Genomic DNA, 16857 nt, shown 5'->3' on the forward strand with positions numbered 1-16857 from the left:
TAAGGTACTTAATGTATTGTATAATTATTTAAATGGTAAAGAATCCAATGCCAGCTATTAAAGATCTCCAATGCTGCATTTGAGAATTGAAAAGGTTTGCTGCTGTGCCTGTGTATCTGATCATTCAGCTGTCAGCTATCTGTTTCTTATGATTTCATTAAAACCCAAGAGTGCTGTGTGACGATTATTTTATTAATGAGGGGGAAAAGAAGTGAGAAGAAATGTTTTTTTAAATTGTGTTGGTTTTGGTAAAATTACTATTAAAACTATGTTGAGACTTTGGATTGTAGTAAACATTTCAACACAGTTACATGGAGCTGAACTCCCTTGATATTGCCTGGAGCAGGACTGACTCGGAGACATATAGAGCTAGCAGAGCCCCAGTCCACTCCCCGGGCTCTGTCAAATTGGATCATCCTCACCATATTGGCAATAGGGGCTGCTGTTATTGATCTCTGTGCTCTTGGATGAAGGAAAAAAAAAATCAAAAAGAGATCCCACCTTAGGTTTGCTGTGTGATTCCCCTTTATATCAATAATTACATCCTAATGTCAAAATGGTTACACTTTTAACCAGATGTGCTCAGGTCCCAGTTTCTACACTGGATCAGTACTGTTTCTATCACTCATGATAATTGTCCATAACCCATACCGGGAGCTACCCGAAGTGACCATGTTAGGTTAGGGGAGGTCGATCCATTATGCTGTTAAGGGCAGAGATATTTTCTAATCATCCTGTTCATTGGTGCAATGCCACACCTCTGGAATTGGTGGGTCTTGAACTCGGGCATCCTGGCTCAGAGGTGGGGAAACTACCACTACACCACTGTTATGGTCAGAGAGTCTGTTGACATATTGAGCAGACTGGCCATTGGTTGGTGGAGGTTGACTGGGGAATGTAGAATAGTAAAGATAGTAATCTGTACTATAGAAACAGAGAAAATGGCTTGCATCAAAGGCAATAGACAGGCATGGTTGTACAAAGCCAATAATTAATTTTCCTCATAATAGGAAACATGATGGAGGAGATCACAACATTTCCAACTCATTAGAACCACCGAGTCCAGAATCACAACCCTCGTACTCTGCACGGTCGTATCTCAAGGTAAGAGATTCTGAAATTTCTTGTTGCATGTGAGTTGTGAATGTTTTACCAGACGTCCAAACTTGCATTGTGAAAATAATACAAGTGTGTTTGAAAGCATAATTTGTATCTTTTAGTTCTGGCTGCTGTGTTAAGCCCAATGTCTGCAGAATGTCTGTATAGAGCATTCCATTGAAAAATACTTCAGGAAAGAGGGAAATTGTAGACCAAGGTGACTGCTCTGCCACGCTGGCATCCCAGCCTCTGGAGGAACTACACAGTTTCTACAGTTCTGCATCTCCAAAGACCGAAATGGCACATTCACCTCATTGTACCACAACCAAAGATAGAGCTGCTCCTGGTGCCAGTGATATAGAAAATGTCACATGACAGCATCCATAAAAAGTTTCACCTACTGTTCACTACAGTTTATCGTAAAGATGACTGGGGATCTGTCTTCCAAATGTCCAGATACAAATTGCCCAAAAATGCAATGCATTTCATTAACCAGATGTAAAAGTCCAGATGGAATGGTGCATAGTAAGCTCATGGTTAGAATGGCATGTGTTTTTAGTCTTTGTGTTTCACATTAAAGATGTTAGGCAAAAGAGTGAGAACACCACACTAACTCACAAGTGCGCTTTCTTGCTGTTATAAGGAAATACAAATGCGAAGATAGACACAGAGAGATGTGTTTTTATTAGGATAGAGAGATTGGAGAGTGATTTCATGGTGGTGTTAAAAGTGATGAAAGGAATAGGACATACAAAATAGAACCAAATTATTCACAGAGGTTGAGGCAAGCAGCAGAAAACAGACTGGTTTTGCACCAGAGATTAGCACAAGGCTATAAATTGCTTGACTGTAGTTCCTGGCCCAAGGAGAGACCATCTTGATTGGTAAGAATAAGTTCAAAGGGTGGTTAAAGGATAAATAGATGGTTCCACAAAGCTACGCATTGAATTGGATTCTTGCTCTGCAAAAGTTGGAGGCCCAGATTTTTACAAAGGACCCAGAGCTGCAAAGGGCTGTCAAAGCTTTCGATCTCCTGAGCTTTAATTTTTTTTTCAGGTCTGTGGAGCTTTTAAATAAAATCAGTTATTGCTATTTCACTTTGTTGACATGAGCCTGGGTAGGAGCTTTACTGTTCTGGGATTTGTGCTGCATGACTAATTGTATTACCTTACACTATCATAGTGAATGCCTCTAAGTGAAGAGATTGATTGACAACTTCAAGTCACTATAAAACACTAGCATTTGTTTTCGTAAGAGATTAGTTTCAATTTTCAGTTAGCACTAAATAGCGCTATCACTAATAGACACCCACATTTCTTTTCTGTGTGGTTCCTGAGGTGGATTCTAGGCCTGTTGACATGTAAGGGTAAGTTCGACGGATGTTGGTTGGGAGTGGGACATGGGTTGGCATGTTGCATTAAGTTAGCATTGGGCCACAGGAATGCACAGGATGTGCACAAAAATAAGATCAACATTAGATATGAAATTAGAGAGGTCCATTCAGTAGTCTAGTTACAGCAGAGAAGAAGCTGTTCTTGAACCTGTTGTTACGTATGTTGAAGACCTCCCCAGGATTGGGAATTCTGTCCAGACACACTGAACCCAAGAACACAAATCTGGGCTCATGACTAACATGGGCTAGTTGTGTTGAATTCTTAATTGTTCTTAATTGTCCATCTGTCATAAAGTGCAGCTCGCTCCCTGAAATGAGGCCTTTATTAAAGAAGGGGAAGAGCTGCTCAGTTTCTCATTTTGATTAAAACCTTGAACACAACAACAGAATATATTTTCTTTTACAAAAACTTATTTTCATGAGGCACCTTCATACTGATGGGCCTTCAGTTCTGAACGTAAGAACAGGAAGCTGATTATTGTCATGTACTGAGATCCTATGTTACCTCTAAGAGATAACCTTCTAATATATAGCTCTGTGCTGGCTACAATATAATTGCAAGTAAAACAAATCAAACCTTTAAAGAAGCAAGACCTGAATCTCATAACTTTTTTTTAAAATACTAATGTAAAGGGAAAATGATATTTCTGCTGTATGATTGGTGGGCAAGTAGACTCTGACGGATACAAGTATTGCATAGAGAATGCTGCAGTTAGATAATGACTGACAGTTAACTGCCAATATTGGTTTAAATTTTAAACTGGACAGGTTAACTCCGATTTGTCAAATCATCTTCTACTTTCAAGCTGGGTCAGTGAACACCTGAGTGTTTGTGTTTAAGTCCTTCAGGTATGGAGAGCATGTTGTTCCATTAGTACATGAGGGAAATGATTCTAAATCATGTAATTCCCAAAGTGTGGGATTTTTTTCAACTTCACACTCCTTTCCATTATGACCAGGAGAGGAAGGGTCACAGTCATCCTCCTATCCATTTTTAGGTTCCCTTCCCTTGGTCAGTTATTACAAATTTTTATTTTTCCTTTTAAGAATGTAGTGATCAAATTTCAGTTAAACTTAATCAGATTAACATTGAAGGAGAACCAATTCTGAGCTTTCCTTGAAAGAAAACTACCTTGAAAGAACAATAAAGTGCACCAGCTAGCATGCACACACATACTGACAGAGCTTAGAGAGAAGATTGTGAGGGCTACACAGTACAGACAGGAATGGAAAGACCAATACAGTTACTGATCTTTGAGTCCCTTGGGTATTGAGAATGAAAAGAACCAAGTGCAACTCTTCAGGTGTTGTTCTGCTGCCTCCCTTTCTCATTCGCTCAAAGGCCACACTGGAATCCCATTCCCCTGCAGATTCTGGAGGATGTGGCAGTGTTTTATTCCAAGTTGGATAAAAGTAGGCAGCCCTTTCGTCTCTCAACACATTGAAGACTTTTTTAGAAGTAGTTAGCAGACCGACCAAAAGTAACTAGTCTTGTTGATTTATAACCTTTCCCACAAATAATAGGTGTAAAAATAATAGAGCAATAGTTATGGGTGACTTTATGTTGAATGGGTTAATGTTGAATGGGTTAATCAAATTGGCAAAGGGTAGCTACAACAATGAATTAACAAATTCCTGATGAAGAGCTTATGCTCAAAACATCGACTCTCCTCCTCCTCGGATGCTGCGCCACACGTTTTGACAATGAATTAATAGAGTACGGTAAGGGTAGTTTCCTAGAGCAATGTGTTATGGACCCAACCAGGAAGCAGGCTCCCTTGAATCTGGTAAGGAGCAACGAGTAACTAATAAACCATCTCAGTTAAAGATCTCCTAGGAAGTAATGATCATAACATGATAGAATTACTATTAAATTTCAGTGTGAGAAACTTGGGTCCGAAATAACTGTGTTTAACTTAAACAAAGGGAATTACAGTGAAATAGTGATAGAGTTAGCTATAGTGAAATGGATGGGTAGATTAGCAGGAACAAACAATGTCAAACATCTAAAGAGGTAATTAATGACTCTCAGCAAAAATACATCCCAGAAAAGAGGAACGATTCAAAGAGAGGGATAAGCCAACCATGGATAACCAAGGCAGCCAAGGAGGGTACAAAGTTGAAAGAAATAGCATATAAAGAGGCAAAGAGATAACTCTGAAGACTGGGAGAAATTCAGAATCCAATAAAGGAGAACTAAAAATATAATAGAGATGGAGAAACTAAACTGAGGGCAAACCAGCATGGAATATAAGAACTGATAAAAAGAGCATCGTTCAATATATAAAGCAAAAGAGAGAGGTTAAAGTGCAAATTGACTCCTTCCAAAATGGATCTGAGGAGACAGCTTTGAAGAACAAGGAAATGATAGAGGAGCTAAACATATATTTTGCATCAGTCTTTATGTTGGGAGATATTTTGAGCATTCCATTAATCCTAAATAATGCAAGGGAAGGAATTGAGTTTCTTTACAATAACTGGGGAAGAAGTATTAGACAAACTAATGGGACTAAAGGCAGATAAGTCCGCAGGCCCTGATGGCTTGTATCAAGAATCCTAAAAGAGGTAACTATCGAGATAGTGGATGCATTTGTTGTCATTTTCCTAAAATCCTTGGATTCTGGAGAAGGATGGCCCATTCAAAAAGGAAGGGAGGCAAGAAGTGGGTAACTACAAGCCAGTTAGCCTAACATCTATTCTTGTGAAAGTATTGGAATCAATTATTAAGGAAGTAATAACAGAACATTTTGAAAATCATAAGCTGGTCGAGCAGTGTCAGCATGAAAGGGAAATCATGTCTGACTAATTTATTAAAGTTTTTCAAGGAATTCTCAAACAGGGTGGATGGGAGGATCTAGTAGGTGTGTTGTATTTGGACTCCAAGAAGCCTTCAACAAAGTGCCTCATTAAAGGTTAAGTCATAGAGTCAGAAGAGAAGAGCCCATGGTGTTGGAAATACTATATTGACGTGGATAGAGAATTGGCTCATGGGCAGGAAGCAGCAAATGGGGATAAAGGGTTCTTTTTCAGGTTGGTGACTTGTGACCCAGTGGGGTTCCACAGTGTTCAGTTTGGGATTGCAACTGCTTATAGCTTACATTTAATGAGGTGAAGGAAGGAAATAAATGTACCTGTCGCCAAATTTGCAGATGACACAAAAATCCATGAAATGGCAGGTTGTGAGAGGGATACGAACAGTTTACAGGGAGATAGTGATTGGATACGTAAGTGAGCAATAAGTTGGCAAATGGAGTATAATGTGAGAAAATGTGAAGTTGTTCATTTTAGAACGATGTACAAAAGTACGAAGTGTTATTTAAATGGAAAGAAACTGCAGAAAATTGCAACACAAAGGGACTTGGGGATAGTTGTGCACAAAACACAAAGAGCAAGCTCGCAGGTGCAGCAGGTAATCAGGAAGGCCCTTATTTCATGGGGGTTGGAGTACCAGAATAGGGAAGTCTTACTGCAACTGCACAAGGTGCTGGGGAGACCACATTAGGAGTACTGTGAGCAGTTTGGTCACATTATTTAAGGAAAAATATAATTTTATTGGAAACAGTTCAAAGAAGGATGAGCCATGGTGTGGGGGCGGGGAAGTTGTCTTAAGAGCATAGGTTAAACAGGTTTGGACTCTACTCACTGCAGTTGAGAAGTTGAATAAATTGACCTCAATGAAGCATGTAGGATTCATAAGGGTTTTTACAGGCTAAATGCTGAAAGGATGTTTCCTCTCATGGAAGGGTCCAGGACCAGAGGGCATAGACTCAAAATAAAGGGGCACCAATTTAAGAGTGAATTGAAGAGGAATTTCTTCTCTCAGAAGTTGAGAGTCTTTGGAACTCCTTGCCACACAAAGCTATGGCAGAGTCTTGTGGATATTGAATGCTGAAAGAGGTAGATTCTTGATCAGTCGGGGAATCAAGGATTATGGACAAAGTGTAGGAAAGTGGACGTGGGGAATGTTGGGTCAGCCATGGTCCTATTGAATGGTGGAGCAGGCTAGAGGGACTGAATGGCCTCCTCCTGTTCCTATTTTCTGTGGTCTTATACGTGAATGTGTTGTGCAGTTGTGAGTAAATGAGACATACAAATTTTGTGACACCTCAGGATGGTATTTCCAAGGCAGCTGGTTTCATTTCTTACAAGTGAGTTTCCTGGGTGCGGCAGCCATCTGAGTGTCCTGTTTAAAAATCCTTTTAATACTACCAAAGTCTATAATATTAATGTCAAGCAATGGAAGTTGAATATTGAGAGTCCATTTTCTCTACAATCATAACACTTCCATAAAAGTGCCTTGTTTCCAATGAGATTTTCATCTCTCCACTAGTTCAGCTCAGTTATCATTCTCCATGTGTAAAACTATGCAGTAATTAATTTGCAGGTAACACAGTGGCAGAATAGCAGTCTTTTCTATGTCCCACTCTTTTTTTCATTAGTTCTGCTGCTAAACATTACCTGTGCCCAGTGAATCTCAGAATGTAGTCCAGTTAAATACAATCCTTGGGGCTAAAGGGAGTGAAGGATATGGGGAGAAAGCAGGAACAGGGGTCTGAGTTGGATGATCAGCTATGATTCTTGTGAATGGTGGAACAGACTCAAGGGACTGAATGACCTCCATCTGCTGCTGGTTTCCATGTTTCTTTGTTAGGGGCCTGCTGGTTGAGTGGGGCCTGCTGGTTGAGTGGGGCCTGCTGGTTGAGTGTGCCTGTGTTAATGGAGAGGAATCAGTGGATGGTGTTCAGCAGCAGAGCTTTGATTATTCTGATTTCTTGCACTCTCCTCCCTCCTTCAATGGTGCTGCAGCCATTTCCAGTATGACAGTGCCTGACCAGAATCAAGGTTCTGCAGCGTAAGCCAGAGCTGACTTCATGCATATTTTTTCAATATCACAATGCATTCATTGCTTGAACCTCTTAAAAGATTGGGTTTGTTTATGTAGCTGAAGTTCTAGGTTTCATATTGCATGTTTGTCAATTTGCCTTTTCTAACCAGAAGGGCACAGTTCATTGCAATTCTGCACATGGTCTTTATTTTGACGTTTTCTCAACTGTGTCAGAAGAATTGATCCATGTTGAATTATATAACAGTTCATTGCCTTTTTATATATAATGGTAAGATTTTAGAATAAGCATCCGCACTCTGATCCCTTACCAGCCACTGGAGAAAATTGTAGGGATCACCATTTTCCTTAAAAACCTTTCTATAGGTGGTCAGATTAAACTTTGGCAGAGAGCAATGACTGACAGTGGATTGGCCCCATGATCTACACGACTGATTTCACAGAACAGGACCATCAGCTGGCTGTACAGCAGCTGCTGATCCACTGGCCACAGGTGAGTTCTCCTAATGCCTGGAAGGCCTGCTGTATGAACTTACTTTCTGTGAAATCCCTCTCATCAAGGTGAGGAATGTCGATGTCTGAAGATGGAACATTTTACCAGCTAAGTCATCTGATCACTGCAGTAAATAATCCAAGGTCAGTGCTTTGTGCAGTCTGTGATTCATACATTCCCTCTTCACTGTGCAACTGACCCTCAACGCTAACCTAAAAACACAGCTTCCTCATTACTGGTAGCAAAAAGCTTGTACTTAATGGACTCTATTATTTAGTCTTCACTGATCTGATCAATTAATAGAATATTTCTCCTCTTATTGTAAGTAGGACATGAGAGCTGACTGATAAGCAATCAATGAATACTAGCTATTTGAACAGAAATCAGGTTTTATGTTCTCTTAGGGAAATAGTTTGAATACCTCGGGAATACTCTGGCCAGTCAGCTAAAGAGAGATCTTGGTGAGAATGGTTTTCACATCATTCTTGACCTCCTGGACCATCCATTATTGTTCTGTGGCACCTTGCTGTTCTGTTGCTAATTCTCTCACTGCTCATTGTACTAAAGTAAACATGCCGTTGGGAGGTTTGCACTTGATTGTGGGAGGAGGGAATTCTTTGCGAGTGCTCCAAGCCTTGAGTTGGAAAAGTTCAACTTGATATGTAAGCCCATGGTTATTTTCACTTTCTGCAGTGATGATGGATATTTTTCACAATGCCTCTTGGCTCCTGTATTGATTAGTCCAATAGTGCGCGGCCACAAAAATAAACATTTCAACAAAGCATGAGAAGTCACCAAACCAGCAAAACAATGTCTTCTCCTCTATTTATGATCCAATTCAAAGTGCTCAGTCCCCATAATTATGGAAAAGTATATTCTACTGTGAAGAATCTTTTCAATGCAAGAGACACCTACAAACACAAGGTTTGGGGGTGAAATATCCATTCTAATTAGTTGGATAATCTGAATTGGATGATCTAGCAATGATCACATGGACCAATGGAGCAGGCTCGAAGGGCTGAATGGCCTACTCCTGCTTCTATTTTCAATGTTTCTATATAATTTAATACTGCAATAAAAACAGAAAATGCTGGAAATAGGGCAGCATGGTCACTAAGCAGTTAGCACCGCTGCCTCACAGCACCAGGGTCCCAGGTTCGATTCCAGCCTTGGGCAACTGTCTGTGTGGAGTTTGCACATTCTCCCAGTGTCTGCTTGGGTTTCCTCCGGGTGCTCCGGTTTCCTCACACAGTCCAAAGATGTCCAGGTGAACTGGCCTTGCTAAATCGCCCATAGGTTAGGCACGTTAGTCAGAGAGAAATGGGTCTGGGTAGGTTACTCTTCGGAGGGTCAGTGAGGGCTTGTTGGGCCGAAAGGCCTGTTTCCACACTGTTCGGAATCTAATCATATGCAGTGAAGCTAGCCAAGTCTGTAGTGCTAGAAAGACAGTGAATATTTCAGGTTGCTGATTTTTTGCTGTGTTCCACTGAATCTGTTGCAGTGTCATTCACAAGAATCCAATGCATAGAAATTACGACAGGCTGTACAGAGAGCAGCTAATTATTTTTAAAAGATGCATTATCATGAAGATTTTAATCTAATGGCTATTATGTCAACTCTGATCTGGGATGGATTATAATGATACCTAAGGGTTTCCACATTGTTTCTTTTAAGTCTTTGGGCATTGTTAAATCTTCTGATGGGGTTTTACCATCAATATGGAGTTTATTGTCGAGGTCATCATTGATGCTAAATATACTCCTCTTGCTGCCCCAGACTGTTAGAGCAGTGATACCATCTGTGCTTTTTGGTATCTTTTCAGCTCTTGGTGGAATTACTATCCAGAGAGGTTTGCTTTCACGCCATCTTTCAAAATAACCATTGCTCTATCATCAAATTAATATCAGATTCAAGTTTCTGGGCATAAACAATGCTGAATCTGAATATAAATCATTAAATGCTCATTGAGTATGAGGAACTTTAATGACAGAGTGAGACAAATGATCAGGTTTAATATATTTCTGTCTTGTATCAGTCTCTAACTGCAGCACAATAATGAAGGGGTTAAGTTCTCCTAATAGTTCAGTGTGTATGGACACTATATAATACTATACACAAAATGTAATCACTTGATTTGAATGAATAAAAAATAATATAGAATGTGAAACTCATTGCAAAACATAATTGTAAAAGGTTTAAAATAAGTGGTTTCTTTTGTTTGGGGTGAATGGGGGATGACATAGTTGGAATGATACGTTGCAACAGCATTAGGCCATGGAGCCCCTCAAACCTATCCTGACCTTTAATGATTTTACACTTGACAACCAAACTGAATATAGAAGACTCAGAGGGAATTAAGAAAGCAAATAGAAGGAAAAAGAGAGTATGAGGAGAGACTGGCAGCTAATGTACTGGGGGTTCCCTCATGAAATCCAAACTGAACTGGTTGCTTCTGTCAGAAATCGCACACGGCAAATTAAAGAACTTTCGTATGATTCCAACTGACGGTAACACTGGACAAATCAGATCCCAGATTGAGACCTGGCTTGATAGACTGTAAGTTTTATTTTCTGTTTGCCATGTAGGTCATCAGTACATATACAAGAGGCTATCAATGTGTATTAACAAAACAATATAAAAGATTATTGCACAAAATGTAAATTATGTTACACTGTACAAGAATTAAATGAAATAGTCTAATTACAAATAACAGAAGGGAGGATTTAATCCTTTTACACCAACAACAACATTACACCCAAATCTCAGTGAAGGGTCTCCACTTTAAAACTCCTTGTTCAGCTTGCATTACTGTAAATAATTTCATTTTGAAAAAATTCTGCATTCATTTGATACTATTTTTGTTAATGTCTCTTCTAAAGCTGTTAAATAGGTTGCTAAATCAGCTCACTTCCTCCTTAACATGACTTCAGCAACTTTATATGATGCCTTCCTGTCTGACACCTCCACAACCTTCTGCTTTTGGCTTTTTTCTAAGTAACTCTCAATGTTCTCCCAAGCCCTTGGACATTGGGCTGCTAGTAAAAGCACCTCTGCCACTGAGAACTTCCTCTCTCATTCAAGCAGAAGCAATTAATGCTCCCCCTCCTCATGCTTCCTCTCCATAAGAGTCTATCTCTCTCTGTGTCTCTCCATCAGTACTGTCTGTCAGACTCTGTCCCTTCCTCTCTGTTTCTCTCCCTCTTTCCTTCTCTGTGTTTTTCTGTCTCTCTCACTGCCTTTTTGTTTACCTGTCTCTGCCTCTGTCTGGGTTGTAAAACTCATGTCAGCAAACACCCTCGCAATCACCATCTTGGGTTGCTTGTCATTTGTTTATTTAAGGGGCGCGATTTATATCGAGGAAGGAAGAGAAGCAGTTTGAGAAATGGGAAAGGAGGGGGGAGTGATGAAGAGAAAATGAGAAACAGGAAAATGTGAATGCAAAATGGTTTGGGCAGAGAGCTACAAAATAATGGAGAGCCCGGGGTTTGCAAAACAGTCAGAAAGAGTGAAAGGAAACAGAGAAGGAGGTGTGTGTTTTATCCTCAAAGTGAATCAACTTCCAACAGTTTAAAAATGGATGGACTGCCAAAGGAGCCAGTGTTTCCACACCACTGACTGGTAAAGATTTCAAAAGATGAAAGATCCTGGTATTGAGCCTGAGGCCAAACTCAGTGTGGTTAGTATCTGCTGAAAGCATCTAAACAAAACTCGAATCTGTTGTTAGCTGCTTTAGAACATTTTTAGTGGATTAGTTGGAGCTTTTCAGAGCCACCAAATCATGATTAATGCAGAACTTGGAAAGCACAGTATTTATTCTTGCAATAAGCTGAATTAGTCATGCAGTGAGAATGTAAATACTGAGTTTGGGATTCTGTAAACTGTTCATTTTATAACAAATTCAGCCCTGAATGAATTCTTTCCAATGGTTTATTAAAAGCTATTGATGTGCAACTTCCTCACACATCCGAAAGATGGCTCTCGGAGCCGGCCAAATGCATATTGTCTGGATTTTGACGGGGAGGGGGGTAGGGTTCAGCACTCACTTTATTATGGAGTAAATCTGATGGCTATATTTGTTCCTCCAAAGTGTGCAGTGTTTCCACTCTCACTGTTAGATTATAATGGTGGCAAATTTTGGGGTGCTCTCCTCAAGGTCCCACAAAAGCTGCCTGACAGGATGAGGTTCATGCACACAGGTAACAGTGGTTATTATTATGTACAACCCTGCCCCCTCTGAAAGCTTACTTTACAAGTGTGGAGTCTCATTCCATAAAATGTTTCTCTCCCTCTCTCTTCCCCATCCTATAATCCAAACTGTATTTCCCAATACTGTCATTAGTTCATTAAATACAAGAACAAAGAAAATTACAGCACAGGAACAGGCCCTTCGGCCCTCCAAGCCTGCACTGATCCAGATCCTCTATCTAAACCTGTCCATTATTTTCGAAGAGTTGTATCCCTTTGCTCCCTGCCCATTCATGTATCTGTGTAGATACAATTTGGAGATGCTGGTGTTGGACTGGGGTGGACAAAGTTAAAAATCACACAACACCAGGTTTTGGTCCAAAGTGGACTATAACCTGGTGTTGTGTGATTTTCAACCCTGGAAATGTGTTGCTGGAAAAGCGCAGCAGGTCAGGCAGCATCCAGGGAACAGGAGAATCGACGTTTCGGGCATAAGCCCTTCCTCAGGAAACTGATTTTCAACCCTGTCTACATACATTTTAAATGACGCTATCATGGCCATCTCTAATATCTCCGCTGGCAGTGCGTTCTTGTCCACCACCACCCTCTGAGTAAAGAACTTTCCACGCATATCACCCCCAAAACTTTTCTCCTCTCACCTTGAACTCGTGACCCCTAGTAATTGAGTCTCCCACTCTGGGAAAAAGTTTCTCGCTATCCACCCTGTCTGTACCTCTCATGGTTTTGTAGACCTCAATCAGGTCCCCCCACAACCTCTGTCTTTCCAATGAAAATAATCCTAATCTATTCAACCTCTCTTCATAGCTAGCATCCTCCATACCAGGCAACATCCTGGTGAACCTCCTCTGCACCCTCTCCAAAGCATTCACATCCTTTAGGTAATGTGGCAACCAGAACTGTACACAGCATTCCAAATGTGGCCGAACCAAAGTCTTATACAACTGTCACATGACCTTCCAACTCTTGTACTCAATACCCGTTTAATGAAGGAAAGCATGCCGTATGCCTTCTTGACCACTCTATGTCCTGCATGGCCACCTTCAGGGAACAACGGACCTGAACACCCAGAACTTTCTGTATATCAATTTTCTCCAGGACTTTTCCATTTACTGTACAGTTCACTCTTAAATTGGATCTTCCAAAATGCATCACCTCACATTTGCCATTTCTCTGCCCAATCTCCAATCTATCTATATTCTGCTGTATAATTTATACCTTGTTTAATTTATACTTACTGGGTTTGTAAGGGCCTTGTAGTGTAATGGTCATGTTACTAAATTTGCAATCTGGAGCTCTGAGCAAATCAACACAAGTTTAAATCCCATTACAATGACTATGGAATTTAAATTAAAGTCCTAGAACATAAAACACAGAACATTTCAACGCAGTTCAAGCCCTTCGGCCCTCAATGTTGCGCCGAATTCTGGAACTATTCTGAAGCCCATCTAACCTACACTATTCCATTCTCATCCATATGACGATCCAATGACCATTTAAATGCCCTTAAAGTTGGCGAGTCTACTACTGTTGCAGGCAATATGTTCCGCACCCCTACTACTCTCTGAGTAAAGAAGCTACCGCTGATATCTATCCCATATCTATCACCCCTCAATTTAAAGCAATGCCTCCTCATGCTAGCCATCGCCATCAGAGGAAAAGGGGCTCTCACTGTCCACCCTATCTAACCCTGTGATTATCTTATACGTCAGTTAAGTCACCTCTCAGCCTTCTTCTCTCCAACAAAAGCAGCCTAAGTCCCTCAGCCTTTCCTCATAAGATCTTCCCTCCATACCAGGCAACATCCCAGTAAATGTCCTCCGAACCCTCTCCAAAGCTTCCACATCCTTCCTATAACTGGGTGACCAAAAATGTACAGAATACTCCAAATGTGGCTGCACCAGAGTTTTGTACAGTTGCAGCATGATCTCATGGCTCCGAAACTCAATCCCTCTACCAATAAAAGCTAACACACTGTATGCCTATCAACCTGGGTGACAACCTTCAAGGATCTATATACATGGACACCACGATCTCTCTGCGCATCTTCACTAACAAGAATCTTACCATTAGCCCAGTACTCTGCATTCCTGTTGCTCCTTCCAAAGTGAATCACCTCACACTTCTTTGCATTAAACTCCATTTGCCACCTCTCAGCCCAGCTCTGCAGCTTATATATGTCCCTCTGTAAACTCCAACATTGTTCAGCACTATCCACAACTCTACCGACCTTCGTATCATCCAGAAATTTACTAACCCATCCTTCCATGCTCTCCTCCAGGTCATTTATAAAAATGACAAAAAGCAGTGGTCCCAAAAGAAATCCTTGTGGTACCCCACTAGTAACTGAACTCCAGGATGAACATTTCCCATCAACCACCACCCTCTATCTTCTATCAGCTAGCCAATTTCTGATCCAAACCGCTAAATCACCCTCAATCCCATGCCTCAGTATTCTGTGCAGTAGCCTACCGTGGGGAACCTTATCAAACGCCTTACTGAAATCCATATACACCACATCAACTGCTTTACCCTCAGCCACCTGTTTGGTTGCCTTCTCAAAAAAATGCATGACCTATCCTTGTTGACGCTCTCTAATCAACTTATTCATTACTGGATTATTATAAATCCTATCTCTTATAACCTTTTCCAACACTTTACCCACAACCAAAGTAAGGCTCACTGCTCTATAATTACCAGGGTTGTCTTTCCTCCCCTCTTGAACAAGGGAGCAACATTTGCTATCCTCCAGTCTTCTGGCACTATTCCTGTAGACAACGACAACATAAAGATCAAAGCCAAAGGCTCTGCAAACTCCTCCCTGGTTCCCTGGAGAATCCTTGGATAAATCCTATCTGGCCCAGGGGACTTATCTATTTTAACACTTTCCAGAATTGCTAACACCTTCTCCTTGTGAACCTCAATCCTGTCTAGTCTAGTCGCCTGTATCTCAGTATTCTCCTCAACAACATTGTCTTTTTCTAGTGTGAATACTGACGAAAAATATTCATATTGCACTTCCCCTATCTCCTCAGACTCCATGCAGACATTCCCACTACTGTCCCTGTTTGACCCTAATCTTTCTTTAGTCACTCTTTTAATCCTAATATACCTATGGAAAGCTTTAGGGTTTTCCTTGATCCTATCTGCCAATGACTTCTCATGTCCCCTCCTGGCTCTTCTTAGCTCTCTCTTTAGGTCTTTCCTGGCTAACTTGTAACCCTCAACCTCCCTTAGTGAGCCTTCACGTCTCATCCTAACATACACCTTCTTCTTCCTCTTGACAAGACATTCAATTTTTTTAGTAAACCACGGCTCCCTCGCTTCAACCACTTCCTCCCTGCCTGACAGGTACATACTTATCAAGGACACACAGTAGCTTTTCCTTGAACAAGCTCCACACTTCAATTGTGCCCCTCCCCTGCAGTTTCCTTTCCCATCCTATGCATCCTAAATCTTGCCTAACTGCATCATTATTGCCTTTTCCCCAGCTGTAGCTCTTGCCCTGTGGTATATACCTATCCTTCTCCATTGCTAAAGTGAACATAACCGAATTGTGGTCACTATCACCAAAGTGCTCACCTACCTCCAAATCTAACACCTGGTCAGTCCCGAATCCAATGTAGCCTTCCCCCTTGTTGGCCTGAGTATATACTGTGTCAGGAAACCCTCCTGCACACATTGGACAAATACTGACCCATCTAAAGTACTCAAACTGTAGTATTTTCAGTCAATATTTGGAAAGTCCCCTCAAACAACTACCCTATTAATCTCACTCCTATCCAGAATTACCTTTGATCTCCTTTCCTCTACATCTCTGGAACTATTCAGAGCCTATAAAAAACTCCCAACAGGGTGACCTCTCCTTTCCTGTTTCTAACCTCAGCCCATACTACCTCAGTAGACGGGTCCTCAAACATCCTTTCTGCCACCATGATACTGTCCTTGACTAACAATACCACAGGTACGTATATGGAATGAGCTGCCAGAGGAAGTGGTGGAGGCTGGTACAATTGCAACATTTAAGAGGCATTTGGATGAGTATATGAATAGGAAGGGTTTGGAGGGGTATAGGTCGGCTGCTGGCAGGTGGGACTAGATTGAGTTGGGATATCTGGTCAGCATGGACGGGTTGGACTGAAGGGTCTGTTTCCGTGCTGTACATCTCCATGACTCTATGACCTCCCTCTCTTTTACCACCTTCCCTGTTCTTACTGAAATATCTAAATCCTGGAACTGCAACAACCATTCCTGTCCCTGTTCTATCCATGTCTCTGAAATGGCCACAACATCAAAGTCCCAGGTACCAACCCACACTCCAAGTCCACCCACCTTATTCCGGATGCTCCTGGCATTGAACTAGACACACTTCAAACCACTTCCTGCTTGCTGGCGAACTCTTGCGACCTTGAAACCATATTTCTGACCTTACTACTCTCAACCTTCTGGACACTGCAGCTACAATTTAGGGTCCCATTCCCCTGCTAAATTAGTTTAAACCGTCCTGAAGAGCATTAGCAGATTCCCCCCGGGTTATTGGTACCCCTCTGGTTCAGGTGCAGACGACCATCCTATTTGTAGACGTCACACCTACCCCAGAATGAGCCCTAATTATCCAGGTATCTGAATCCGTCCCTCCTGCACCATCCCTGTAGCTACATGTTCAACTCCTCTCTCTCCCTATTCCTTGCCTCACTAGCATGTGGCACAGATAACAAACCAGAGATAACAACTCTGTTTGTTCTAGCTCTCAGCTTCCACCCTAGCTCCCTGAAATTCATTAAATTCATTCAATAAATCGAGAATAAAAACTCATCTCAGTAATTA

General features: G+C 41.2%; 1 protein-coding gene across 15 annotated transcripts in view; it reads left to right on the plus strand.

Moving 5' to 3' along the window:
- The window catches only part of rap1gapa (RAP1 GTPase activating protein a), a 566513-nt gene that overhangs the window by 409299 nt on the left and 140357 nt on the right, over window positions 1-16857 (plus strand). For all 15 annotated transcript variants that reach the window (XM_043676342.1, XM_043676343.1, XM_043676331.1 and 12 more), the window contains one exon: window positions 1011-1104. Coding sequence is in view for 9 of the 15 variants with exons in the window: in XM_043676332.1 (XP_043532267.1) it covers window positions 1011-1104 (94 nt within the window). In the remaining 6 variants the exon portion in view is untranslated. The remainder of the gene's footprint in view (window positions 1-1010; window positions 1105-16857) is intronic.

Source organism: Chiloscyllium plagiosum, chromosome 34, assembly GCF_004010195.1.
Source record: "Chiloscyllium plagiosum isolate BGI_BamShark_2017 chromosome 34, ASM401019v2, whole genome shotgun sequence".
In the NCBI taxonomy this organism is placed as follows: domain Eukaryota; kingdom Metazoa; phylum Chordata; class Chondrichthyes; order Orectolobiformes; family Hemiscylliidae; genus Chiloscyllium; species Chiloscyllium plagiosum.